Below are 27,537 nucleotides of genomic sequence, written 5' to 3'. Positions count from 1 at the left end.
CCACTGGCGCTCCGGCCAACTCCGCCTTGATTACTCGCGCAAGTACCTTTCGCAAACCCAACCGCGCTCCTCCCCATCTGAATTGACCGGAATTAATCCCGCTCCGGACGGAGCTTGTCCAAAGCTCTGAGCTGATGTCGACCACTCCCCTCCGGTCTTCCTCCGCCAGGACCGAGCCCCCGTGAGGCGAGGCGCGTGCTCCTCGTCCTACCTAAGCCACCACGTAGCCCCTACCTCACCACAGCGACGCCGCACCTTATCTCCACCACCTCACGAGCTGCTACACTGCTAGCAGGCCCTCATGCTCTCATGCCACCCCTCGTCGCCAGCCAAGCCCTCCATCGCCGGGAATTTCATCCACACCGCCGCAGCCATGTATGGGGACTACATTGCAAGCTCCAAGTTTTGTCTAGGGTGTTTAGTGCAAAATCTAGGAACCTCGTTTGAATTTTGCATTCTCAAGATTTACCTGGTTTGTAGATTTCCCCATCATTCAGAAGGCTCTCTATTTTTTTATAGGGTTGGAAAAACTCTAAATTTAGCTTGGAGGATACCTATTTTCTCGGAGTTGCTCTATAATAAATTTATTGTAATTACCACATAAAACAAACCGCTACAGCTAGATATATCGTGATAAATGCAGTATACTGTATGTCGGATCCAAAGTGACAAAAATGTATTCTTCTCCTTTTTCCTATCTGAAAGTAAATAAATTTATTGTAATTGCTACATAAAGCAAACCGCTACAGCCAGATATATCATGATAAATACAGTATACCGTATGTAGGATCCAGAGTGACAAAAATGTATTCTTCTCCTTTTCCTCCCTGAAAGTAAATTTATTGTAATTGCTACATAAAGCAAACCGCTACAACAAGATATATCGTGATAAATACAGTATACTGTATGTCTGGAGTGACTAAAATGTATTCTGCTCCTTTTTCCTCCCTGAAAGTTACGACAGATACAGATTACAGACCAGCACAGATAGCATGTGGTGACAAAAAAAAATGTATTCTCCTAGATCTATCCACTTATAGACAGACGGAATGAATGCCGTGGTCCTCCCCATCACATACGTGATGTCCAAGGAAAACAAGGTTATCTGTGAGATATACTACCTTCCAACACTTCATTTTCACAGCTGTTGTAGAGGGTCAGTCAGTCCATGAGCCCATGTCTGCCACACCAAAACTTCCATGGGAAGTACAGAGCTACAGGGCACATGATCAATCAGCTCCCCGGCCACATACTCACCAATAAGATCCCACCGCGTGACTTGAATGATTTGCTGGGAGAGGTTGCTACCATAAATGGAGAGCCAACTGGGCCAGATCACCACATCAATACTTTCATGATCTCTGTCTCCTCATGATGTCCTGCTTAACTCGCGCGCTAATTTCAGCATCACATTAACATGTGCAATTTGTGGTTGTGGAGTGTGTTAGGATGCATCCATCAGCCCTGTTGCAGAGTCCACATCACAGGGAGGTCACTTCCTAACAGAATTGCTTTCTCCTAGCCGAGAATGGAGGATTGAACAGCCGGCCAACACATGCTGACTTGATGGTGGAACAGCCAGCCAAGGTTGTCCCGGGTATCGCTTGGGTGTTCTTTCAAGCTGGCATTGCAGATAGAATGGCAGATGCAAAGGTAACATGTGCACGACAAATGATCATTTTGCACTCTTGCTATGTATTTTCAACATATAGGTTATCTGCAACATGGGGGAAAGAAGAGCTTTCGTCAGCAATACATTTTCATTTGGTATCCAATTAGGTCTAAGAACACTGGTAATCCCTTCTGCAAGAGAAGTAAGAAAAAGACTGCAGTTTTACAAATTCCAATGCGTAGTCACTGTCCCCAGATTTTCATCGAACACTTGGAACCATTGATAAGAAACAGTAGTACTGATACAGAAACTTGACTAATGGGACACAAGCTAAATAGTACAGCTGGTTTTCATTGTGCATATTATTTTTTAAGGGTTTTGCCGCGCTGTATGTTAATAGGACTTGTGACAAGTTGTGAAAGGGATCTAGGCATTCAAGTTGTATGGGCTAGAAGGTTCTCCAGGTCCCCTACACATTTTGAGCTATTTAATTCACAAGGGTACACAGCTTCAGAGAAGTGTACTCTGTACGTAGAAAGAAACTGGTGCAAGAACTCTTGTCCCTATGAAATGCCAACTCCAGTAATTCATGCCATTTCCCTGGAAAGACTTGTCTCTCATCATACCCAGATTTTTTGCTGGCACTCTATTACTGTCGCACAGCAGAAACCTTAAAAGGTAGCAGGTTATTCTAGTTCTCCTGACAATTTCAGCCAAATGAACTAATCGAAAGGACAAAATGGGAAGAAATTTGCACACAGTGAAGGCTATAACATGATTCGTTGAAAAGGATGGACTGCATTGACGTCTAATTGCTTCAGTTCGGCAGCAATGAACTGGCTGCATTGGATGAAATGGATGGCACGGGAACAAATTTGGACACAGTTAAAGTTTTACTCCATCATTTTGGTAGTCGATGTGACAGCCATAAATGATGTCCTTTTCTTATCTGATCTTTTTTAAAAAGGTGATTTTGACTTATAATTGTTTCCATATTCAATACAGTCGAGTATCAAGTTAACATCAATAAGTTCAACCAATGCAGTCCATCCATTTGCTGTCGAACTGAAATGCCTAGGAAATCTAGTGTACTCTGATCTGCTGACCAAGTAAAAGATACCTTCCAATAACACAATTTAAGTTGTGATAATGACTATTAGTAGTACTGAATCATAAGACTCTGTTCTTGGACCAAAAATCTAGTCCGTATGATTGGATTATTCAAAGGAGGTTTGGTTTTGATCCCTCTTTCGCGTAATATGTGTCCTATTGACGTTTATCTGTACTACCATGGGGAAGGATGTTAAGAGATGTGGCTCTTTTGTGTGTGTCATTATCTTCTGTCATGTAGCCACCTAGTACTGGTATATGGTCGATATCGGTTTGATGGTAGTCTATCTATCAGCCTAAAGGAATCAACAATCTCTGGATGAGCTTGGCTATATCTGTCCCTTTAATTTTGAATGGTAGCATATAATGATGAATAGATTTAATATGATTTATCTCTGTAATGACATAAAAATAGAAATTTGTAGCTCAAGAACAGCAAATAAACACAAGAGGTGTTTAAGACTGGTGCAGCAAACTGCACAAAGGTAATAGTTTTCACCCTTGTGCTACAAAAATATGGGACGAGCAGAATGAAGGTCTTTCAAAATATTAGTGTACCTGTAATTCCTTCTGCCAAAAAAGAAAATCAGTACTATGCCTTGGTGTTTCTATTACTTGAAGACTCGTTCAAGGATTTTTGAAGTGATCCAGCTAATATCCGTTTAACACTTTAGAAGCATCTTCTGTATCAATACAATGATAAGCAATCCTTTCAGCTTCATATAAAAAAGAAACATAAAATGAACAGAGCAGGACTACATATACATATGCTATTGTATCATGTTGAAAAGAATGAGCTTTATCAACAAGGCAAGAGGTGGATCTATCATGCTAGCCACAAAGTATATATGCAAGACAACAAAAATCACAAATGGATATAAGAAACCCTGCTTAGAGTTCTGTCCAAAGCTATTTGACCTAGCTCATACTTCAGCCTCTTCCATAATGAAGACCAAAGAGGATAATTTCATTGGAACCCTACAAAAGACAACTTTCACTTGAATCATGACCATTACCTATGCACTTACGAAAGGTATTATAAGTAACAAAGCATTCTGCTATGCATTGTACTTTCACCTATATAAAAAGATGCTTAGTTGGTGCCTCGTGAGCTGTTAATTAGGACAGTACAATGGGCTAATCTTCCTTTTCCATAAGCTGGCTAGCTTGCATCCAGGCATTAAAATAAAAATGACAAAAATTCCAGTCATGTGCTATAAATAATACAAGACCGTAATTTAGTACATACGAGGATTACTTCCAGACATTATCTTCCACCAATATTTCAACGTTGCTGAATGTCGCAATGACTAATGATGAAGGACGAAACTGCAGTCAGAAGAAATCAGGGCTGGTGGGTATATTCAGAGAAGTTTAGCTGTGGTTGGTTGGCTGATGAAGTTCATAAATCTGAGTTGTCTAGAACAGTGCCGCTTGTGCATTGAATGGCATTTAAATGAAGTTGGTGAGCTCTTGAATGTGTGTATAGTGGCAACCCCCTATCCCCCAATTCTGTTACCTACAAAAGCCATTGGAAGCTGCCTCAAGGTTGTGCGGCTGAAGAGATCGCAGGGATACCAGGAAGGAGACAAGTACAGAGAATCAGAGCTGTCTGGGTGAAAGGGCAAAGGGACTAAGGGCGTCAGAAGGGTAGAGGCCGGCTGACTGAGTTTGGTGTCTCCTTCAGGCTCCTCTCGGGGCTTTCCATGGATTTGATCAGCAGAAGGGTGGTTTTCAAGGCCCTGGTGTTCCTCTGCTTCATCAGATCATCTCAAGGTACATTTCGCCTACTCCTGTTCGTCTAGAGACTTAGACAGTATCACACTTCGGAATGATCTCCCTTCGAATTAGTTTGCTCAGCTCTGGTTTTTAAAAAGGATCTAGTGATCAAAGGTTCGCCCTCAGCGATGTTCGAGTTTGATAACTGACAGCTTTCTTTCATTCTTTCTGTATGTGTGTCTGTCAGCCTTTTCTAAAGGGGCGTACCCAGTGCCGTAGGCTTCCCGCACTGTGCGGGGTCTGGGGAAGGGTTGTTTTTAAGCCCCAAGCCTTACCCACACAAATGTGCAGAGGCTGGGGCTCGAACCCGGGACCTTCCGGTTACAGACGGTAGGCGGAATGTTTAACTTGACATCTTGGCTACAATCAGGAGTCAGAAGTTTGGGATAAAGTCCTGTCAGACTGATACAGTTTTACCCATGCAGCCTGGCATCAGTACTTTCTAGTGTCAAATTTTAGTATAGTTTCCCACTAAGAAATTTTACATTTTTTTGTCCTTATAAGTGGCCTTTTTATAAAATCTTATTTAAAATACTGAGACATATAAAAGTGCTACTTAAGTAAAAATCCTATGATTCTCACACCAAAATGTTAAAATAAAAAGGTGGGAGATGGGGGGGGAAAGGGGAAAAAAGGCACACCTTTTGCTTTTGCGACAATGTATAATAAGCAGAGGACCCTGATGAATGGTTATAAGTAGATTGAGGTACTCCCTCCATCCCAATTTATTAGTCGTTTTGGCTTTTCTAGGTTCATAGTTTTTCTATGCATCTAGATATATATCATGTCCAGATGCATAGAAAAATCGATGTATGTAGAGAAGCCAAAACGACTAATAATTTGGGACTGAGGGAATATCCGGTAACAGTTCAGAGAATAAAGAGATTGAAATCTTACTCTGCGACCAAGCAGCTTTAGAGAATAACCTGGAACACTTGAAATTGCAGGAAGAGATCATTTCACCAAACTGAATCTCCCTCCCTTCCTGAAGGCAAGCAGGTTCCCCACATTTCAGCATGAGGCATATGACTACATCATTGTCGGCGGGGGCACTGCTGGATGCCCATTGGCATCGACCCTGTCCCAGAAGTTCAAGGTACTCCTACTGGAGAGAGGTGGGTCTCCATACGGCAACCGCAACATCACGTTACTGGAGAACTTCCACATTTGCCTGGCCGATGTTTCGCCAGAATCACCAGCACAAGGTTTTATCTCAACTGATGGTGTGATCAATGCCCGTGCAAAGGTCCTGGGTGGTGGAACCTGTATAAACGCCGGCTTCTACAGCAGGGCAAAACCAAGGTACACAATTGACATGTTCTTATACATTATATTCTATTTTATGCCTATTTGACCTCTGTTAAGTTTCAATTCCAATAGATTTTAACGATATACAAACAGGCAATTGCTTTCACAAACTTAAACTCAGCTGACAAATGACCTATATGTAACAGCTTAACTAGACCATAGGTGTCGTAATGTCATATGCTCCAAAAAACATATAAACTGACCAATGGAAGAAGCCTAATTTAGTCAATCTAGTAGACAAACTTCATCGTCGTATTAACTGGTCATCTACTGCTCCTAATACTCATGAACTAAGCAGTCCTACATTATGCTCCGGCAAAGGCAGCCCTACCTTAGCTGCTATTTACACTACAAACATTACAAGGGAGCCATAATGGTCATAACCAATAAAACTTGGTCTATGCATAAAAATTCCAGAATTTACAAAACCATTAAAACAATTATCTCTGCACCTGAATGGTCTATGCATAACTTTCCCATGTCACGGTGCTGAAATTTGTTTGGAAGTTGGAGAGACAATAGGTAGTGATTGTGAAATGATTCCTCTTGCTATTACAAAGTTGTAACTAACCTAAAGGGAAGCAGGTATACCATGTGATAGCATAGAATGAGGAACAATCTAGCCAAATTACACTAAGGTTCATGGTGACTCAAAGTGCAAATAGCTTCACAATGTTCCTTACATTACCAAAAGTTCAGAAGAATGCACATTGCCAAAGTGGAATGATCAATGCCAATTGTTGCTGAAATTCTTTTCTAGATGGTTTTTGCTGAATGTTGAGGATATAATAATGATTTATGAACCCATCATCTCAGTGCTACTAGCAGTAATGTTACTGCTATAATTTATAACACATATTCATGTCATTGTCCGTTCAGCTTCGTGCAGCAGGCAGGCTGGGATGCAGACCTGGTCAACCAGTCCTACCCTTGGGTTGAAGAGAGGATTGTTCATTGGCCCAAAGTTGCACCTTGGCAAGCTGCACTCCGGGATGGACTGCTGGAAGCAGGGGTCTCACCATACAATGGATATACTTATGACCATCTCTATGGAACTAAGGTTGGGGGCACCATATTTGATGAGACTGGGTACCGGCACACAGCTGCTGACCTCCTTGCTGCTGCAAATCCTAACAACCTTAGGGTGCTGCTTTATGCTAGCGTGAACAAAATAGTTTTCAACACAAAACAAGGTGAGGTTGTTAAGTAAACAAAAGTAAAAATTCCCCAATTCAATAGGAAACAAAAGTTATCAGTATACATCGAGCAGAAAGAGTGAAACACTTCAAAGACGTATACTATTTACAGTAAACTCATCTCTTGCACAGGGCATAGGAAGCCAAGGGCTATTGGCGTTCAATTCAAAGATGAGAACGGCAGGCACCACCAAGCCTTCCTCAGAGAAGAAAGGGGTAGTGAGATCATTGTTTCTGCCGGTGCAATTGGCAGCCCACAACTATTGTTGCTCAGTGGAATCGGACCAAGGAATGAACTTAAGAAGCACAATATTTCTGTAACCATCCGCAATGAACATGTTGGTAAAGGGATGTCGGACAATCCAATGAACTCAATCTTTGTACCTATGAAGAGTCCAACAAAGCAATCTCTCATTGAAACTGTCGGAATAACCGATGCTGGTGTGTTTATTGAAGCTAGCAGTGGATTCAGCCAGACAGATGATAGCATCCATTGCCACCATGGAATCATGTCTGCTGAGGTTTGGAGTCTGTTTGCCTTTTCTTTTACTTGTTAATGTAATTTCTTACATGTTTACCAGCATCCTGATGCATGACATAAAATATTTTGTGCAGAAAAAACACCCTACACTAATGATCTTAAGAAAAATCAATCCCTGCATTGTCTGCTCAGAGCCAACTTCCCAACTTCTCGAAAGCTGACATTTCTTAAGCTTAATCTGTGGGTGCTTAAGACAGATATATAAAAGGAACCAGGAATTTTGTTAAATGTACACAGAAAATCATATTGTTCAGCGACTAGATGTTAACTTACAGTGACATAATTGTTAGGACATCAAGTATATCAGTATAATGTTTCAGCAATTCCCAGTTATCAATATTCTAAATCAGAAGTATTTTTTACGAATTATTTGTAGGTAATAAGTTGCAAGGAACAGAACGAGACCTTCTTGAGCTAATATAAAGAAAATAAAAGCTTGAGCATATGTTCACTCCATTTTCAGAAGCATGATGATAGCTTTCAAGCTTACCTCTAATGAGTTTTGTAACTTCAATGCAGATTGGCCAGCTATCAACAATTCCACCAAAGAAAAGAAGTTTCAATGCAATCCAAAAGTATGTGGATAACAAATATAGCCTACCGAAAGAAGTATTTGATGGAGGTTTCATTCTTGAGAAGATCGATGGCCCGCTGTCTACTGGCAATTTAGTACTTGTGGACACTGATGTTGATAGCAACCCCAGTGTCACCTTCAATTATTTCCAGCATCCAAAGGATCTCAGCCGATGTGTCTACGGGATAAAAACCATTGAGAAAATACTTAAGACAAACCATTTCACTAACCTTACTGCCAATGGTGCTGGATACCCAATGGAGACGCTGCTCAATATGAGCATATCAGCTAACATAAACTTGATACCAAAGCACACGAATGACACCACATCCTTGGAGCAGTTTTGCAGGGACACAGTAACAACCATCTGGCATTACCATGGTGGATGCCATGTAGGCAAAGTGGTTGATCAACAGTACCGGGTGATTGGCATTTCAGGGCTGCGCGTGGTTGATGGGTCAACCTTATTTAGATCACCAGGAACGAACCCACAAGCCACGGTCCTGATGATGGGCAGGTAAAGGACAAAAAAAATATTTGTACACTTTTCATCTATTATATAAAAAAAATTATGACTTTACTTGTTAATTTTACTTCTCTTGTATTTGGTGCTCAGGTACATGGGGGTGAAGATTCTAAGGGAAAGACTAGGACAAGCAGCTGGAGTATAACAGATTCATGGACCTTATCCACTCTATCATGTAAGAATGTGACTTAGGAGATAAGTACATAGTGATTTTTGAAGCCATTCATCATGATTCATGAATAGCCAAAGAAAGAAAAGTTAGGAGTTCCATTTGTAATGTTATTGTTCATGGGGAAGTATATGGACCATCACAATTGTGCATTGGCTCCACATGTATACCACTCTTGCTTCAACAGATCTTATGATAATGTTCTACATTTTGGACAATATAAGAGAATCACTACACGATGTAGTCACAGAGAATCTGGGAAACTTGAGCCCATCAGAAGCCATTTTGAAGAGGTGTGGCAAGCCCCAATGAGGACGAAAGTTGAACATTGCATTTCTATTCCACAACCATTGGACCTATGCCGTGTGCTTTAAGTGGCCCACAATTATTTTTGTTATTAGAATTGGCTCCTAACAGAGGTGCATTCGAAACCCACTTTTGACTTTGGTGTGCCGTAAAAAGTTTATCCCCATGCACCACAAAACTCGCCAATTTTCTGCAGAACCAAGCCTTATGTTGCTAATGAAAAGGAACTTGAACTGTTGAACAAACTTATCACATCAAATAAGTAAAAGGAAGAAACATGGTATACCTAATCTTATGAGCCATGCTGAGGGCTCCCCCACAGTTCACACCTTCAGGCTCCAGAAACTGGTGCGCTCTTACGGCTTGGCTGTCCCAGAGCAACCTGCCACAGAAAGAAAACGACACTGTCACATGGCATGTCTGTGGGTTGACCCGTGCAGGTTTTCTGGACGCTCTCGACATGGTGACGCCGCTATGTATGATCCGGTGGCATGCACATCGGAGCGGACGGAGCCAGTGTGCGGGAGGGAATGGTTCGTCGTTGGCTGCGGCATTACAGCGAACACCTGGTACGCATCGCCGGTCAGGTAGACTCCGATGGCCGTGGATGCGAGAGGCCGTCAGGCCGCGGCGGTGTAAGATGGCGGTGGTGACCCGCGCAGGGCCGAAACGACGCGGCGGCGGCAGGTTGGTACCGGCGCCGGCGAGCCGAGCATCTCAACAACGGGATGGGTAAAGCCCATTTGGCTTTTACTGCGTCCCGTCAAAAGCTCCCCGGCAGCCAAGCTTAGCAAAGAGCCAAAGACAGGGACAGTTTTAACCCTCGTCTTCTTCCTATCCACCTCGTGCCCTTTCCCCTCCTCCATTTCCCTCCCCCTCTGCAAATCTAATCTGCAATGCCGGCCGAGCAACAAGGAAGCGGAAGATTTTGAATTCTGGAGCTGGTGGTCTGCATTGCTATCTCGGAGATTCGGCTGCTCAATGGGGGGTGAGATGCCAGCGCCGCTGCTTCTCCCCTTCCTCCTCCTGCTGCTGCTAGCGCCAGCTCCAGCTCCCTCCGCCGCCGCCGCCGCCTCCTCTTCCTTCGCCCTCAACTTCTTCCCCGCCGCCGCCGCCCAGCTCGCGCTCTCCGGCGGCGCCAATGCCACCGCCGCCGCGGTCTCCATGGCCTCCCCGGGCGCGCGCGTCCAGTACAGGGCCCCCATCGTCTTCCCCTCCGCCGCGGGGGGGCTCGCCTTCTCCACCTACTTCGCCTTCGCCCTCCCGCCGTCCGCCGCCTCGTCCCTCGCCTTCTTCCTCGCGCCCTCCGCGGCCGCCGCCCGCTCGCCCCCCGCCCTCGCCGTCGTCTTCTCCGCGCGCCACGTCCGCGTCGACCTCGCCGGCCGCGCCGCACCCCACGGCCAGGCCCGCTACTCCCCCGCCCGGAGCCGGACCCGGAGCCTCCTCCACGCCTGGATAGACTACAACGCCACCTCCGCCACGCTCCGCGTCCGCGTCTCCGCCGCGCGCGTCCGCCCGAGCCCGCCGCTGCTCTCCTGCCCGCTCGATCTGTCCCCCGTCCTCCGGAGCGGGCCTGTCCTCGCCGGCTTCCGGACGCCCTCCGGCAACTGTACCCTGTTCAGCTGGGCGTTCCACGCCGCTCCCTACAGGATGCACTCCCAACCGCTCAACCCCACCGACCTGCTCACCACGCCGCCGCGGCCGCCGCCGCCAGAGCGCCGCTACAGCCCCTGGGGGGCCGCCGTGTCCCTGCTGTTCGCGGCCGCGTGCGGCGCCATGGTCACATTCTTCGTGCTCTTCCTCTGGTACTCCGTGGCGGCGCGCCGGCCCGTCGCGCCGGTGGAGTACCCCATGCACACCTCCGACGTCGTCTACCAGAAGATTGTGCTCGTCGGAGTCAAGGATGACGCTGCTACCGCCGACGATGATGGCCATCCGCCGCCCGTCGTGGCTAACGAGTAGAGTCGACGATGCTCTCCTTCTCGTCCTCCTCCCATGTACCAGACTGACCTTGTGGCTTTGTTTCAGTTCAATTCAGGTTGCTGCTGCCTTTGCGATTGTCTTGTAAATTACTGTAGTACTCCTACCATCAGTGAGACCGCGGTGGAAACTGCAGATTTTGCCATCAAACAAGCGCAAGCTCTGCACTTTCCACCCAAATCTAGTTTGAAGCTCCTCATGTTTCAGTTCGACGGTTCCTAATCAAGTTGTAAGTTTGTAACACCACTGCTAGTTTGCTACTACTGTATTGTTTCAGTTCGACGGTTCCTAATCAAGTCGTAAGTTTGTAACACCACTGCTACTACTGTATTGTTTCAGTTTGACGGTTCCTAATCAAGTTGTAAGTTGTTTTTTGAACAAAAGTTTTAAGTTGTGACACCACTGCTACTACTGTATTTCCTTTCTTGCACTGATGCTGCTTCAGTGTGCTAGTGTAGTTGTGATTTGATTCTCAGCTCTAGGGGACAAACATGAGCGTTTTTTTTCTTATTACTAATGCTCAACAGAAATTGGTTGAAATTCGACATGACTTTGTATGATATACATCCATACTTGCTCCAAAAAAAAAAAGACCAAGACATTTAAAAAGGGGACGTCGAATCCCAATGCCTTTTCTTTTCATGGAGACGTGGCATGAGAAGTGCATTTTCTGTTAGCTCAGTTAGCATCCATGTTATTGCAAGCATCCCGCCAACAAATCCCGCTTTGGAGAAATTCATAGTCTAATAATAATATTCTACTTGCTACCAATTTCACCAACCATTTTACACATGAGGATATATGCTGAACCAGACAGACGACAAAGTTTCCAATTCAACAGTGATTCATATGTACAATATTCAGAGATACCAAATAGACGCATATTTACACCAAGACAAAACCAAAAAAAAAAAACCATGGGCAGTATGGAGATTCATTTACGTCTTTGCACGCACCAGAATCCATTTCCAAACCAACAGATCCTGGCCTAACAGATTTTGATATTTGACACCATTCTCATGAAGGGTAGAAGGGTCCACCTGGACCTTCCATCTATGGATCTACACAGCAAAATGCTTAGCTAACTCTCTACAGCTTTGGCAACAGCCAACCCAGGGTCCAACCAAGAAGAAAACCGGCACCAGCAAGACCTAGCCCGACTGCAAATAAGATCGCGTCAAAGAAGCTGCCTCCCTTCTTCTGCCTTCTACCTTTTCTCCTAGTCCAATCTTTCTGCTCTTGATCCTGTGTAGGCTTCTCCTTCAGGGTCATCCATGGAAGTTCAGGTATTATGGACGCTATCTGATGCTCTTTATGCTTGAGCTGGAGGACAATATTCTCCAGCTGCATTATTTTCAGCCACTGATTGCATGCGAAGAGATGTGAGGCCTGACGGAACAAAAGCTTGATGACATCATCTTTTTCATTGTGTGCTTTCTTGGCAGCCATCTCGGCTTCCCTAGCGCGGGTTTGTGAGTGACGAAGTGCCTCCAAAATCTTATCCCGCTCCGTTGCATTCTGTAGTGTTTGTTTGCTTTCTGATCCTGTAGTGCTACTGCTAGAAAAATCTTGTGACACACTGCAAGAAAATTAGATGAAACAATATCATGTGACAGGATACCAAACAAAACTACAGGAAAATGGAAGACATCTAAAGTTTTCAACTGCGAGAAAGGAAGTATATCTATATGGATTGTGTAGGCTTACTGACAACAGACATGCAAAATAAACAAGTCTTGCTCAATTTTGAACAACATAAGAAATCAATAATGAATAGGATTGCATATCCCACCTATAAGTATCAAGCATGATCATCCTTATGCATGCTTAAAATGAAACAAAATTGGCATGAGGATAACGTGGTGAAGCTGAAGAATGCACACCTTAATGTATATGTGCTTGCAGTGCTATAGCTACACTTCACATTCTCACATTGTCCAGGAAGAGGATGTGACAGTCTTCCTGCAGGAGATGATGGCCCCCCATAGTCACCTATATGTTTGCGAGTATATGGTTCTGTCCCGTGAACAGGTACTGTCTTGGTAGGTCTTGGCAGATCACAGTTTTCAATGTGCTGTGTTGCTCTTTCTGCAACCAGTAAAGCAAGCTCATTCTCATCAGCGGTCTGCCACCATGGTTGAGTCTTTTCACCTTCTTTCCAAGGTACATCCATATCAAAATCAGCCTTCTCTGGGTTCTTCAAAGGTTCTGGGTCAATACATTCGAAATCTGGGAATTCTATATCCTTGTACAAACAATTGCTGGCAGTTTCTCTGCACTTAGACACTTGAGAATAGCAACCAACAGTCGTCAGGTCTTCTAATTCTAAGCCTTTTTCAGGAGGCCCAAAAATATCCCCACTCTTCTTAGTTTTGGTGTCAACTGCTTCACAAAATAATGTTCCCTCATGTTTAGGCTTCGGTGCTGAATCCTCCACGTTCTTCTCATCAATGTCCCTGCCTAAACAACAAACCCGCTCACTAGCAAGATCCTTCTGGATCCCGAAATTTGGCTGTAACTGAACCCACCATCTAACATCTGGTGGCAGATTAGAATTCATGGGATTCCAGCTCAAAGGCATGAAATTGGAAATGGGACGATCTTCAGCATTTCTACAGTTCCCATTGTTTGTACCATGTTCAGCGGACGACGGACAGCAGGCTAGTTTTGGGGCTCTCTTTCTGTCCTCCTGAACCAGGCAACGGTTCGCAGCACGTTGCCAGGCAGCCCTTGCTTCAGCAGCAGCCATTATTTTCACCAATCACAAAAACTGTTCATACCAACACAAAAAGACTGTCAAGACTCGATAAGAAAGGCCTGCCCAAACAGAAGAAATTGGACGTAGACCCATTTCAAACACATTATCCATGCAATGCATGAGTCATCATATTGACGAATACTGAAATGTAAGCATACTGCCTTGACAACGTAGATTTCAGCTTTTTGGTCCAAAGAAGCACGTGCCAATGAAACAGGAAACTCACTATTGCTTTGTATGTTAAAAAGCAACATCAAGTCAATCAATTAAAGTGCAAGACATGCAAGCATCACTGAAAAGTTAAACTGAGTAAGACTGCAGAACACAAACTGTGGCCAATGCTTAAGTAACATAGCTTAGAAGACATATTCATGCATGAACATTGGCTAGAGCACATAAGAAGTTTATGTTTTTCGTCCTCCAGACAACATATAGCTGTAAAGCAGTAGGAGCAAAAGGATACATAACTGGATTGGCAAACTATTGCAATTTAGCTCACTATTTTTAGCTTATTAGGAATTTGGGGCGGTTAATGTAATAAGAAGATCAAAAACAAATAAACCGAAATAGCTTGCATTACATGGTTAGTTCCTGTGTCCCAGGCTTCCACTTCTACAATCCAGATGCAATATAACAATACTACTCACCCCCCTTGTGAATATTTTTACAATAAACGGTGGATCAGTTCCCATACAATTAGCCAACCACTTTTAATGATTCTGGAAACTTACGTTAATGCAAAATATGTATCTATCGCAAAGTAGCTCAGCCATCCCTTTTGTTCAAGTTTTAGCTAGTGTGTAAAGCATTTCTGCGAGACTCGCAGTAACATTACAAATTCACTTTTTCTCAGGTGGCATTAAAACAAAAGGCCTATCATTAATCCATCCCTCGAGGTGCCGGTTTGATTTTGGTACTGAACTCTAGTGGTTGTTCTAGAAATTCCCCAAAACTGAACTGATCCAACAAAAGATAACCCCAACTGCTGCTCATCCGAACCCAGCAACAAAAGTACAGACCTTGGAAACTTCAAACCAAACAAAGAAAGAAAGAAATCTGCGTTTTCACAGCAGCACAATCAGCGAGATAAGGGCCGTGACAGAGCCATCGATTCCACTAAAAGAAAATGTCTACCAGACATAAAAGCTTAGATCTGGTCAGTGGTCACGCCGAATCCCGCGACCAAGAACCAAGCTCCCGGTTCTTGCGACTCCCATCCACCACTCCCCCAAAAGATCGGCTACACGGATACTAACTAATAATTAACCAACCACGCAGTTAATCAACATAAGAGAAGGACCTGCATAATCAACTGAGCGGGACAACCGGAGGAGCGAAACAATTGAAAACACGCACCGGACCTGCAAGCCTCGGCGATCCGGGGCAGCGCCGGCGGTGAGAGGAAGGGGGACGACCGTCGCCGCGGCTTCCGTCCTCTCCTCGGGTTCTTTGCGCGGCGGGGGGTGCTAACCCATCGGCTTTATGGGTGGGGGCGAGGGGCCAAAACCATGGACTGACGGCGAGTGAATCCGACGAGTCCCACAGGAATGGAGCAAGGAAACGAGGGTCGATGGCTAGCGGATTAGATGGAGTAGCAGTGGGGGTCTCCTGATCTCCTCTGCTCCTCTCGCCTGTCGTTTCTTGGTCTTGGGGCCACGCTCGCATAGGATGATGACGTGTAAGCTGCTGGGAAAGGGAAAGGAGGACGGGATTAGAGTTGATCTCCTTCGCTTTTGTGCACTGTTGTGCAATTACCCTCTCGGAGTTTTTTACCACGGACACGTAACATCGATTAAACAATGACCTGCCACTTTTCGCCTGGGTCTCCGCTGCGCTTCCTCGTGTAAACTCGTCCATAAATTTTATTTGATTCGTTCAAAATTTATCTTTTTTTTCTTTGGTGGAAGGATGAAAGGAAATGGGTAGTCCGAAGCAAAGAAGATTTTTATTTATTTATGAGAAATTTTATAATAATTGAAAATAATAGAATCTGTCCATCTGATAAAATTCTAGGATGGTGAAGATAGGAAGTAACTAGAAGTACATAGAATAAAGTACTTAGTACTTCCAAAATATAACACAAAGTACCAAAAAATGGGACCCAATAATAATTTAATTTATTTTTTATAAATATTTTAAATAGATCAACAGCTAGAAAAAAAATTCAAAATAAATGTATATGAAAGTACACTTCGATACTTTACGATCATTATAAAAGAGCTCTTATTTTATACCGTCACCCTCTTCTAATCCGGAAAACATCTAGGCTTTTCTCGACTTGGGACAAATGCACAATCAAGCATTATTTAGCAACATTCCTCAAAATACCTTTTCAATAAAAAATTGAAAAGTTCTTGTCCAATCCTTGTAAGGAAACTTGCGACAAATGCACGATCAAGCCTTGTAAGGAAACTTTGGTCATGTGTTTATAGGTAAACTTTAAAAGAATAAAGACTTGCCTAAAATTCAAAAAAACAATCGAACAATAACTTTTTGTCCAATCCACTGTTCATACATCATAGGGTACAATTCTCGAACACGCACATCTTTTGTCACTGCGATCTTAGAACTCTTTATTGTAGCGCTGACACTAGTAAAGAAGATGGTGTACGCACAAGAGAGGTACTCCATCCCAAAAAACAAGTAAAATTTATCTAAAAAACAAGTCATCATATCTTATTTAGAAAGTACATATGCATAAAAAAATCAATTAGTGTCAAATATGAATAATAAATAGAAGTAAACATGGTCATTTTACTTTTTTATTAATTTGTCATAGAATTACTAGGATGATTTGTTTTTGAGCTCTTTTACAATGATCGTAAAGTACCAAACCGTACTTTCAGATACTTATTTCTTTGAATTTTTTCTGACCGTTGATCTATAAAAATTAAATTAAATCAGTACTTGGTCCCACTAGTTTTGGTACTTGGTCCCATATTTTGGAAGTACCAGGTACTTTACCCTAAGTACTTCTGGGTACTTCCTGCCTTCACCATCGTAGGATTTTATCAGATGGACGGCTCTTATTTTTTCACTCATTATAAAATTTCTCTTTGTTTTTTAGGACCGAGCAAGTACTCAATACAATCCGAAATTTTAGAGGAAAGAAAAAAATCAAGTTTTTTAACCCTCTTCATAAAAGGAAAATGAGTGATTATATAGAAATTTATGAACCAAGAAGATGTTGCGTGGCTCCGGGGTTTGTTGGAATCCGGAGCATGCATGGCAGCAAGTGAGCTCAACACGTGACACTAGTCTTAACTGGGGTATGGATATACGGAGCAATAAAAAAATAATTCGAAAAACTAAGTCCAGAGGGCTTTAGATCTCTTCTAAACGCTCCCTGTTTGGAAAATTCCTGCCAACGTGAGAAACACATGCCTGCTAGAAAAGGGGAAAAATGAAAGTAACAAAGGGGAAGAAGAAACACATTGCCAACGCAGCGGCTCCGGTAATGTTAGGATTGGGGTTACCTATGCTCCTGGGCCTAGAAGGAGCTTCAGTGACGACGTCGGCTTGGTGGTGGAGGCGTGCGGCGATGGTGCCACCGCCCTAGGCGGCGAAGGGTAATCGATTGGCAGTGTCGGGGACGGTGGCATCCCAGCGAGCTGGGTTAGTGTGCCGATGCTCGATGATGATCGATTCGATGGTAGAAGCCGTCAAAGATGGAGCAGGACGACGACGGGGGCGCTTGCTGGAGATGAAGATAACGAGGACGGGAGCCGATCGCTGGAGACGAAGATGATGATGAGGCTGGCGCCGTGGTCCCTTTGAAATTGGACCGGGGGAGGGGAAAGAGGAGGGGAGGGTGAAGCGTACGTGGTCCTCAATGGTGTCGGAGGCGATCCCGACAAGCGAAGGATGTCGACGGGGCTGAGAAGGAAGAAGATAAGATAGAGGTGAAGCCAACACAGGATTTATCTGCAGGGGGATCTTGTGTTGGTGTTAACCGGAGAGTGCTCTTTGTGCAGTTCGTTGCCTTCTGTATATTTTGAACTCTTAATTAATAGGCTACCATGCATGCAAGTTGATCTCTGTACCAAAGTCACCCGGTACTTTCTGTGGTAAACTCTACCGTGTAACCGTCGATCATCGTCGTCATCACCAGATAAAAGAAAAAACAATTCGCACTTGTCCAAAAGTCTAGGCGCGAGTCTTAATAATTCGATAAATATAATGGTAGACGACACCGCCGGCCTGGCCGCCTGGCGTCCGGCGACAGAGCGAGCACCGCCACCCGTTGACGTACGTGTGCTTATCCATCTCCTGATCGATCAGGTGTGGCTATAAACTTATCCAATTGGAGGTCCCCGGCCGCTCCCGTCAGCACGGGGCGTGTGTATGGCTCTGGACTTAACGAAAAAAAAATCACTCAAGAGACGGCAATGGTAACCTTGTACACTTGAGAATATATATTTGCTAAAGAAAATTAAATTAGGTTGCTTGGTTACTTTAATTTAAACTATGTACGCAAGTTATCCTTTTGTATTCTTTGCTCATACTTAGTTTTACATTGTTATGCATATAGATGCCTGCGGATCTCATCTCAACGTGGTGATACCCAGGAATCTATCTCAACATGGTTTAAATTAGCATCACTGTTAAAAACTTCACATTAGTACCGGTCAGCAACCCCCTCTAGTATTGGGTGGTTGACCGGTACCAGCTGTATGCCCGGTACTAAAAGGGTCAGTTAGTACCAGTCAGTAACAAATGGCCTTAGAGGACCGGAAATTTCTATCTAATACAAATTTCACATGTTTCGGATGAAAATACGTCCGATAGTAACGTTTTGGGCGAATGCTCATTTTTTCCCGTAGTGCATGTTAATGAAAATAATTCCATATTTTTCAGACAGTATATTGCGTTGAATTTTTTTTCTCGCATAGAACCACACGGTTATACACCTAGTCTATACCTATTTCTAAAGTGAGTAAAATTTCCACCTAAATTTTTAGTTTGGTCGCCTATTTTTTTTGGTTTGGTCCGCCTTATATCATTGACAGGTAGGTCTTAGTCCATCCCGTATTAGAGTTGGACGAGCCTTTCATCCACGAGTTGATCATGAAGATCCCTACAAATTAACAGGCAACTATACGTATCTGATAGTTATGCTAACTTTGTCCGTAACAACGCACATATATAATTGTCTAGTATATACTAATATAAGTAGGGGTTAGGTTTGCCGAGCGCTAGCCGGGACAGTGGAACGATGGCAGCGTCCGACTCCAATCAAGAGGGCGAGGACGACCGCCACTGGTTGATCAACCAACGTCACGCGACGCTAAGGAAGCAGGTTGTTGGGCACCAGTCACTAGACATCAGCAAAACTATGCCGTGCTAGCACATCTAAGAGATCCAGGGATTATTTTTGTTGAGGATCGGAGAGGGGGAATGGTCGAGGAAAGTACATTCGGAACGGATGGAGGCACAATTTTTCACTACTAAAAAAAATATTAACCGAGGCAGACAAAAAATATTAACCGAGACGGTTTTTGCAAACGCCTCGGCCGTCACGGTTAATCCAGCATTAACAGAGACGGTTGGCTTCCCGTCTCGATTAATCAAATAAAAAACAAAAAAATAGGAAGCCTGTGGACAGGCCCGCCAAGCCCATCCAGGGCCCGCCGAGCCCATCCAGGGCCCGCCGAGCCCATCCATGGGAGAGGCCGCTCGCGCCGCCGCCGGGGGAGGCCGGATCCGGCCCCTGCTCGCCCGATCCGGCCCCTGCTCGAGCCGAAGGCCTGCGCCGCCGCCTCCCACCGCGGTCCGCTCACCCAGCGCCGCCCCCGGCCGCCACGGCACGCGCGCCCGCCGTGGCCGCCATGCACGTGCCCTGCCACGCCGCGCTCGCGCCTGCGCCGTGGGGGAGAAGGGCGAGGCCGAGCCTCTACGCCGCCAGGGGAGGAGGGCGACGTCCGCCGCCGCCGCGCCGCCGGGGGAGGAGGGCGCCGCTGCCGGGGAGGGCCGAGGCCGCGCCCCCTCCACGACGAGGGCCAAGGCCGGCGGCGGCGGATCCGGCCCCACCTCGCCGTGCTCCCTCCACGCCAAGGCTCGGGGAAACGCCGAGAAGGCCGCCAACGGCAGATCCGGCCCCGCCCCGGCGCCCCTCCTCCACGCCGAGGCCCACGGCCGCGCCGGAGGAGCCCGCCGGCGGCGGATCCGACCGCCCAGTCCACGCCGTCCACGTAAGGGCGCTGCGCCGGCGGCTCCAGGCCATGCTGCGGGAGGGAGAGGGAGAGAGAGAGGGAGTGGAGGCGGTGAATGACCAGAGACCTAGGGTTTTGTCTGTTTTATACCATTTTTCAGTGATTGGGCTCATATGGGCCGTGTGTGGGCTTCATCCATTAATCGAGGCGGACCATTGTAAGGTGACCGCCTCGGTTAATCAATTTTGCTATGTGTTTTTTTTCTGTAGTAGTGTGCCCGCCTCTGACACCATTTTTAAGTGCCCGCCTCATCGGTTAATCGAGGCGGTTTTTTAATGTGCCCGCCTCCGACACCATTTTTAAGTGTCTCACAAAATAGAATTCTGTAGTAGTGTTAACTAACCGATCGATCTTGACTGTACCAAAAAAAAGGAGTGCTAACTTTAGCAAACAATTTATTTGAAATTAGAAAATATGAAAGTAGTACTAGCTTTTTTAAAAAAAAATTATATCTATTGGTACTTTATTTGTTAGTTATTTGGATCTAATTTGCTTATGATCCTAGTCTTTTTTTGTTGTACTCATACCTGTTATTTTTTTAATAAATATGATCCAATTTACTCAAAGTAGAGCAGCAACAGATATGTGTCGTATTGTTTATTTAAAATGAATAACTTTTAAATTTTCAAGCTCAAACCATGAATTTTTTATTTTTTTAAAAAAAGTCAGATTTGAAACCAGCCAAAGGATTGAAGTCATAAGGTTTTAACTTCCGAGGATGATATTTGATGTCCAGTTTTATAGTTCGGAGTTGGTAGCCGGACTATCACGATCGTAAGAGAGTGGGAATTAGACTTTTCCCTTTTACATGTGTCAAAATAAAATGGTTGCCAACACGTTTGCATTCCTTGTCCTTAAAAGGATAGCAACCGAGGAAAGATCATCATTCACTTGTTCGAATGGTGGGAAACATACCACAGTAGTGTCGAGGCGATGCGGAGGCGGCTACTCTTACTTGTGGCCGTGAAACACAGAAAAGTGCAGAGTTGAGAGCTTTTAGTCTGGATGTGTATTGCAGAAAAAGATAAACGCTACGCCTAGAATAAATTTGTTTCTTTTCGAAAGACGGGAGTAATTAAATTTTGCCATAAGACGTCCCCCGATCATGCTACGTGCGCAAACCGCACCCAACCCCGACCACCCTTCCCTTTGGAACCTGGTGTGTGGCGTTCGTTTCGTTCGTCGCGGCGACAAGCAAGTCGCGATGATGACAGCGAGGGGAGCGCTCCCGACGGCCCCAGTGCTGGCCGCTGATGCAGCGCCATTCTCTCTCTCTCGCTCTCGCTCTCTCGGTGGAGGCGGGGCCGGCGACCCTGCGACTGTTTCTTCTACCTTTCCACGCACACCCGCCGCGGTTTTCCCGAAAAGCTCGTGCCGCCGGTCCCAACCCGTTGGCGTTTTCTTTCCGGTGACCACAGAAACCGCTGCTGCCACGCCTCCCGGCGTCACTCCGTCTGGATCACGGTCCGGGCACCTGGCACCCCTACGAGGAACGGGAGCCGGGAGCCGCCGCCGGCCTTGACGTGCACGGCGGCGCATCTGCGGCCGGTCTCCACCCAGCGGCCAGCGCCCACTGCCCGGCCGCCGGCCGCGCCCGCCGCTTACTCCGGCAATGGTCTTTGTACGACCAGTAGAAGATTAAGGAAAAAGTCCTTTTTGTATTTCTCAACTTTGGATCGAGTTCGTTTTTCCTCCTTAAACTTTAAAACCGGCCGACTAGCCTTTTCGGACTCCCGAAACCGTTCACAGGACCTCTTTGGACGGGTTTGAGGGCGGGTTTTCTATTTTTCTTTTATGTTTATTTTAATTGAATATTAAAAAATGAATAGTAAATTACAAAAAAATCATAAAATAAAAAGTCTAATTTTGTGGGACTCCACATGAGTAGATATACACAGTGAACATATTATATGGTATACTTTACTATAATTTTTTTGTTGTAGCTTTAGATATATACTTTTATGTAATTAATTTATAGCTACAATTTGTGTCGTCTAATTATGGTGAAATTTTTATGGTGAACTAATCATTATACAATGGAGATGTAGTAAAATTTTTATAATTATTAGATAATATTTAACTGATCAATAGATTTATCTATATAAACTAGATAAATCTATAGAAAAATCTAGATGAATCTATAGATAAACCTAGATAAATCTACAACTTAGTGATACATGATCTAATAATTATAAAATTTTTACTGCATCTCAATTATATAGTGATTATCCCACCATAAAAATTTTACAATAATTGGATGATGGAAACTGTAGCTATAAATTAAATATAGAAAAGTATATATCTAAAGATACAAAAAAATTTACTTAATTATACCATATAATATGTTCAATATGTATATCTACTCATGTGGAGTCCAACAAAATTAGATTTTCTATTTTATAATTTTTCTATGATTTACTATGATTTTTCAAAAATTTAGTTAAAATAAATATAAAAGAAAAATAGAAAAACCATCTTCAAACCCGCTCAAGAAGGTCATGTGAACAGTTTCAGAAGGCTGGTTTTAAAGTTTAGGGAGCTAAAACGGACTCGGCTCAAAGTTAGGAAGATAGAAATGATTTTTTTTCTGAAGATTAATAGCCGATGGGTAGCTCAGCCCGATTAATAACCCAGTAGCTATTGGGCTGGCTTTCGTTGTTTTCTGGCAAAAGTCTATTTTACCTCCTCCAATTATCACCAAAGTTTGGTTTTCCTCCTACAACTATAAAACCGGGTATTTCACCTCCCTCAACTTTTCAAACCGTGCATTTTAGCTCCCTCGAGCGGTTTTGAAGACCGTTGCTACAGTAACCGTAGTTTTGTCTTTTTCTTTTTTAAAAAAATTTCAGTTGAATCTTTGAAAAATCTTAGTAAATCACAAAAAAATCATAAAATAGAAAATTCAATTTTGTTGGACTCCACACGAGTAGATATACGCAGTGAATATATTATATGGTATACTTTAGTATAATTTTTTTACTGTAACTTTAGATATATACTTTTCTATAATTAATTTATAGCTACAGTTTTCGTCGTCCCATTATGGTGAAATTTTTATGGTGATCTAATCATTATATGATTGAGCTGTAGTAAAAATTTTATGATTATTAGATCATATTTGACTGATCTATAAATTTATCTATATAAACTAGATAAATCTATAGAAAAATCTAGACGAATCTATAGATAAATCTATAACTCAGTCATACATGATCTAATAATCATAAAAATTTTACTATAGCTCAATCATATAATGATTAGCCCACCATAAAAATTTCACCATAATGGGACGACGAAAACTGTAGCTATAAATTAATTACAGAAAAGTATATATCTAAAGTTACAGTACAAAAATTGTACTAAAGTATACCATATAATATATTAAGTGCGTATATCTACTCATGTGGAGTCCAACAAAATTAGATTTTCTATTTTATGATTTTTTTGTGATTTACTATGATTTTTCAAAGATTCAACTGAAATTTTTTTAAAAAAGAAAAAGACAAAACTACGGTTACTGTAGCAATCAGTCTTCAAAACCGCTCGAGGGAGGTAAAATGCACGGTTTGAAAAGTTGAGGGAGGTGAAATACCCGGTTTTATAGTTGTAGGAGGAAAACCAAACTTTGGTGATAATTGGAGGAGGTAAAATAGACTTTTGCCTTTTTTTTCAGACAGACGCAGCACGGCCCAGAGCCGAAACGGCAGCATTGTCATCGACGGCCCAGGCCCGCGCGGGTAGTGCCACCGGCCGCCCGCAGCACCCACGCCGGCCGGCAAAAGCCCCCACCGGCGGCGGCGGCGGCGCGCGCTATCAATCCCCACCTCGCCGCCGATGGTGGCGTCGCGTCCTCGGCCGAGCCGGCACGGGATGGGGGCGTCGGCGCCGGTGGTGCTCCCCGCTCCCGCCGGCGCCCCGCGGGTCGAGGCCGCCGGATCCGCGGCCACGACGGGCGCGAGGCCCCTCCAGGTCACCGCCTCCGCCGGCCCGACCCGCGGCGCCTCGGCCGTTGCTGCCGCCCCCGCCCCGCCGCATCCGCCTCCGGCGTCCGTCGAGGAGGGGGCCGCTCGTGTCCAGGAGAGGCGGCGGCCGGCGGGCGGCCCCGCGTCCTCGAGCGGCGAGGAGCCCCTCTCGCCCGAGCTCCAGCTGGCGGTCGCCGAGGAGTTGCTCTATCGCCTGGGCACGGCGCAAGAGAAGAGGGAGCTATCGGACGGCGAGCTCTCTCTCGTCAAGTTCCTGCTGGATGGGATGCCCACCTTGGAGGCTGCCGCGGGGGCGTGCGGCGAGCGCCACTCGGCGCCGAGGTGGGGGTTCATGGTGCGGGCTCCGGTGCGCTGGGCCGGCCTGCGGCGCGCTGCTTCTCGTCCCCGTCCGCCTCCTTCAGGAGGAGAACCACTCGCGCCTGCGCTTCAGCTGGAGATTGCCAAGGAGGTGGTCAGTCGCCTGACCTCTCTTGTTAACTTCCTGGAGGATAGGATCCCAGGTTTGAAGGCTGCTGCCTCGGGGGTCAGCGGTGGAGCAGCTCAGCCACTGTCCAAGGTGGCTCCCTCTGGTCGGGTGCCGGCGAAGGCGAGGCGCGCTGTTGCCGCGAACTTGTCGCCGGTGGCCACCCTGCGTCCCGGAGGGAAGGTTGCTACGCCCGCTGCTGCTGCACATTGCACCGTTGGCCAGCAGGTCGTTACCAGGCACTTGGGTGAGGGAGATGCCCATGCTACCTCTGGTGTGCATAGCAAGATGCCAGAGGCCAATGTCGGCCATGAGCATCATACAGGGCAAGAATCGTCAAGTGAAGATGAATCCTTGTCCTCGTCCTCATCTTCTTCAAGCAAGGAACCCCTCACACCGGCGCTTCTGCTGGAAATTGCTAAGGAGTTGATTAATGGCTTTACCATGGCACAAGAATATAGGATGCTTTCAACCAGTGAGCAATCTCTCATTAAGTTCCTGGAGGGTAGGATCCCTGGCTTGGAGGCAGAGGTTGCCTCGGAGGTTTGCAGTGGTGGAGAAACTCTGTCCCCATCCAAGGTGGCGTCCTCTGGTCAAGCTTGTCTCAAGGCTAAGGCGAGGCGCGTTATTGTCTCAATCTTGTCACGGCCGGAGAATACCCTAATTCGCCCAGGGCTGTCTGCGCCGCTGGTGCACCCACTGTCTCATCAGGTTGGTGCGCCGCTGGTGAACCCACGTTCTCACCAGGTTGCTGCGCCAGCTGCATATGTTACCGTTGACCAGCAGGTCATTACCAGGTACTCGGGTGAGGAAGATGCCTATACTAGCTCTGGTGTAGACAACAAGATGCCAGAGGCCAATGCCATCCATGAGCATCATACGGGGCAAGAATTGTCAAGTGAAGATGAATCTTTGTCCTCGTCCTCATCTTCTTCAAGCAAAGAACCCCTCGCACCTGCGCTTCTGCTGGAAATTGCTAAGGATCTGATTAATGGCTTGACCATGGCACAAGAAAAGAGGATGCTTTCAACCGATGAGCACTCTCTCATTAAGTTCCTGGAGGATAGGATCCCCGGCTTGGAGGCAGAGATTGCCTCGGAGGTTTGCGGTGGTGGAGAAACTCTGTCCCCATCCAAGGTGGCATCCTCTCATGCTTGTCTGCAGGCTGAGGCGAGACACGTTATTGCCACGATCTTGTCACGGCCAGCGACTACCCTATTTCGCCCAGGGCTGTCTGCATCGCTGGTGCACCCACTGTTTCACCAGGTTGCTGCGCCAGCTGCATATGTCACCATCGACCAGCAGGTTGTTACCAGGTTCTCAGGTGAGGAAGATGCCTATGCTACCTCTGATGTACACCAATGTTCAAGAAGGCGGAATTAGGCGGCCGCCTAGGCGCGCTTAAGCTCTAGGCGAGGGGGTCCCGCCTCGCCTATGGGGGTAGGCGGTCCCCTAGGCGGCGCCAGCTCGTCGGCGGTGAAAGGATGGCCGGAATTCCATCCCTGGTGGCCGCCGTGCAGATCCGCCAGGTGGGGACGCCATGCGCCGGCGAGGGAGGAAGGGACATCAAGCGGAAGCAGCGGTGGAGGAGGTGGGAGCCTGAGAGGCGGCGGCGGCGGCGTGCGCTGGACGGTGGCGGAGGAGGAGGAGGCATAGGCGGGCGGGCGGGCGACGTCCTGGGCAACGGAGGAAGCAGGGGCGGGAGGGTGGCGGCGGCCTGGGCAGCAGAGACGGGTGGAGGAGGAGGGTGGGTGGGGAGGATAAGGTTGAGGCTAGGGATAAGTTAGGGTTGAGACTTGGGTTGGACTGCTTGATGGGCTTTCTATCTAACTTTAGGCCCATTATTCTCAAGTTTTCCTTTTTTTTAGAGACAGTTGATGTGTATGGCAAGAAATATCTACATATATAGCACCGCCTAGCAAATCGCCTTGAAACGCCTAGGCTCGCCTAAGCTCGCTTAGGCTCTAGGCGGTGGGTCACCGCCTAGAAACCGCCTAGCGCCTTTTTGAACATTGATGTACACAACAAGATGCCAGATGCCAGTGTCAGTCATGATCATGGTAGAGGACAAGAGTTGTCAAGTGAATATGACAGTGGGTGTGATCTAGGGATTGTTACTGAAAAGAGCAGTACTACTATTGCTCCAGAAACAGCTCCACCACCTTCAGATGGTGACAGTACAGCAGAATCATCAGGTATTTCAAATCGTTGGGGCACGGCACCAGAAGCTAAAGACTTCGATGACCTCGGGCTTCCAGATGACCTTGGAATTTACTGACTCTTAAGCAGTAATGTCATACCATGAGCAAACTTACCAGCTGATTGTATGGTTAGTACATTGCCAGCTTTGATTAGCGACTTAGATTGGTCGTTATATTGCTGTTTTCATAGTATACTGTTTTTGTTTTAGTAGAGGAGCAGTACCGTGTTGGCCAGTGCTGTGATTGTGCAAGATTATTGTACATGGCTATTTTGGCCTTTCCTGTCTTAATGCAAAAGGTATCACTGAAACAAGTAAGCACAGCAAGTTTCATGCCAACCCAGTGCAACTTTCTAGTTCATTCACAGCTTATTTTCTTTGATTTTCTCTGAACTTGGCTGCACAAAAAATTATATACGTACTTAATTACACTCTACCATCCAGCATGACTCTCATAGCCTTACTTCTTAAACCTGTTGTTCTCAGGAATTTGATCGGTGGGAGGTGTTCATCTTCAATGACTCTTAGGTGGTTTCAGTGTCAGTTCAGCAAGATCCTTAGTACAAAAGAGTATGGGAATATGATGATATTAGATCTTGAGTCTAAGCAATTATCAATCATTTCAGGTACAGAAGAAGTATTTCTATTACAGAATGATGCCTATTTTGAGCGCATGTTAAATAGTTGGCTATCATGAAGGATCAATCAGTTTGTTATGGCCTATATAAAGAATTAAATATTGCAATACTTTCATATTTTGTTGGCTGATCAAGTGGTACTGTGGGTACACAACTCATTAGGATGTGCTGGGAAACATAAA

General features: G+C 45.5%; 5 protein-coding genes and 1 long non-coding RNA gene across 15 annotated transcripts; 4 read left to right on the top strand and 2 right to left on the bottom strand.

Annotated features, from left to right (window-relative positions):
* Positions 1–796: 796 nt before the first annotated feature.
* LOC120712269 lies at positions 797–3,797 on the bottom strand. The gene is made up of 2 exons (XR_005690830.1): positions 3,281–3,797; positions 797–1,717 (listed from the first exon to the last, which is right to left on the bottom strand). It is a non-coding gene; the product is annotated as an uncharacterized LOC120712269 (long non-coding RNA).
* A 464-nt stretch (positions 3,798–4,261) lies between these two features.
* LOC120712266 (protein HOTHEAD-like) lies at positions 4,262–9,035 on the top strand. The gene is made up of 6 exons (XM_039998021.1): positions 4,262–4,498; positions 5,449–5,803; positions 6,689–7,002; positions 7,138–7,526; positions 8,066–8,637; positions 8,737–9,035. The coding sequence occupies exons 1-6, from the start codon at positions 4,429–4,431 to the stop codon at positions 8,789–8,791; spliced, it is 1,755 nt and encodes a 584-aa protein (XP_039853955.1). The 5' UTR covers positions 4,262–4,428; the 3' UTR covers positions 8,792–9,035.
* Positions 9,036–9,188: 153 nt separating this feature from the next.
* On the top strand, positions 9,189–11,509 carry LOC120712268 (angiomotin-like). Its single transcript, XM_039998026.1, has one exon. The coding sequence runs from the start codon at positions 10,103–10,105 to the stop codon at positions 11,081–11,083; it is 981 nt and encodes a 326-aa protein (XP_039853960.1). The 5' UTR covers positions 9,189–10,102; the 3' UTR covers positions 11,084–11,509.
* Positions 11,510–11,901: 392 nt separating this feature from the next.
* Positions 11,902–17,635, bottom strand: LOC120712267. 3 transcript variants are annotated; one of them, XM_039998025.1, is made up of 3 exons: positions 17,336–17,635; positions 12,985–13,871; positions 11,902–12,680 (listed from the first exon to the last, which is right to left on the bottom strand). In XM_039998025.1, the coding sequence occupies exons 2-3, from the start codon at positions 13,848–13,850 to the stop codon at positions 12,191–12,193; spliced, it is 1,356 nt and encodes a 451-aa protein (XP_039853959.1). In that variant the 5' UTR covers positions 13,851–13,871; positions 17,336–17,635; the 3' UTR covers positions 11,902–12,190. The 3 variants fall into 3 exon arrangements, with proteins under 3 accessions (XP_039853959.1, XP_039853958.1, XP_039853956.1); XM_039998024.1 differs by lacking the exon at positions 17,336–17,635 and adding an exon at positions 15,216–15,537; XM_039998022.1 differs by lacking the exon at positions 17,336–17,635 and adding an exon at positions 15,221–15,494.
* Positions 17,636–19,521: 1,886 nt separating this feature from the next.
* On the top strand, positions 19,522–20,130 carry LOC120713410 (translation initiation factor IF-2-like). The gene has a single exon (XM_039999383.1). The coding sequence runs from the start codon at positions 19,522–19,524 to the stop codon at positions 20,128–20,130; it is 609 nt and encodes a 202-aa protein (XP_039855317.1).
* A 3,679-nt stretch (positions 20,131–23,809) lies between these two features.
* On the top strand, positions 23,810–27,537 carry LOC120712264. Of its 8 annotated transcripts, none has more exons than XR_005690828.1 (4): positions 23,810–25,866; positions 26,531–26,846; positions 26,931–27,016; positions 27,204–27,537. XR_005690828.1 is itself a non-coding variant. In XM_039998020.1 (2 exons), the coding sequence occupies exons 1-2, from the start codon at positions 23,906–23,908 to the stop codon at positions 26,793–26,795; spliced, it is 2,226 nt and encodes a 741-aa protein (XP_039853954.1). In that variant the 5' UTR covers positions 23,810–23,905; the 3' UTR covers positions 26,796–27,035. The 8 variants fall into 8 exon arrangements, 1 of the variants encoding a protein (XP_039853954.1); XR_005690825.1 differs by having other exon boundaries at positions 26,931–27,031; XR_005690826.1 differs by having other exon boundaries at positions 23,811–25,866; positions 26,928–27,016.

This window comes from Panicum virgatum, chromosome 6K, assembly GCF_016808335.1.
Source record: "Panicum virgatum strain AP13 chromosome 6K, P.virgatum_v5, whole genome shotgun sequence".
Taxonomy (NCBI): domain Eukaryota; kingdom Viridiplantae; phylum Streptophyta; class Magnoliopsida; order Poales; family Poaceae; genus Panicum; species Panicum virgatum.
This window is presented reverse-complemented; position numbering and strand designations above follow the sequence as displayed.

Coding starts and splice junctions, on each gene's coding strand:
- LOC120712268 (XM_039998026.1), top strand. CDS start 10,103: ATGGGGGGTGAGATGCCAGCGCCGCTGCTTCTCCCCTTCCTCCTCCTG.
- LOC120713410 (XM_039999383.1), top strand. CDS start 19,522: ATGGGAGAGGCCGCTCGCGCCGCCGCCGGGGGAGGCCGGATCCGGCCC.
- LOC120712266 (XM_039998021.1), top strand. CDS start 4,429: ATGGATTTGATCAGCAGAAGGGTGGTTTTCAAGGCCCTGGTGTTCCTC. Junction 5,804..6,688: donor TACAGCAGGGCAAAACCAAG/GTACACAATTGA, acceptor TTGTCCGTTCAG/CTTCGTGCAGCAGGCAGGCT. Junction 8,638..8,736: donor ACGGTCCTGATGATGGGCAG/GTAAAGGACAAA, acceptor TTTGGTGCTCAG/GTACATGGGGGTGAAGATTC.
- LOC120712264 (XM_039998020.1), top strand. CDS start 23,906: ATGGTGGCGTCGCGTCCTCGGCCGAGCCGGCACGGGATGGGGGCGTCG. Junction 25,867..26,530: donor GAAGATGCCTATGCTACCTC/TGATGTACACCA, acceptor CTTTTTGAACAT/TGATGTACACAACAAGATGC.
- LOC120712267 (XM_039998025.1), bottom strand. CDS start 13,850: ATGGCTGCTGCTGAAGCAAGGGCTGCCTGGCAACGTGCTGCGAACCGT. Junction 12,681..12,984: donor GCAAGCACATATACATTAAG/GTGTGCATTCTT, acceptor ATTTTCTTGCAG/TGTGTCACAAGATTTTTCTA.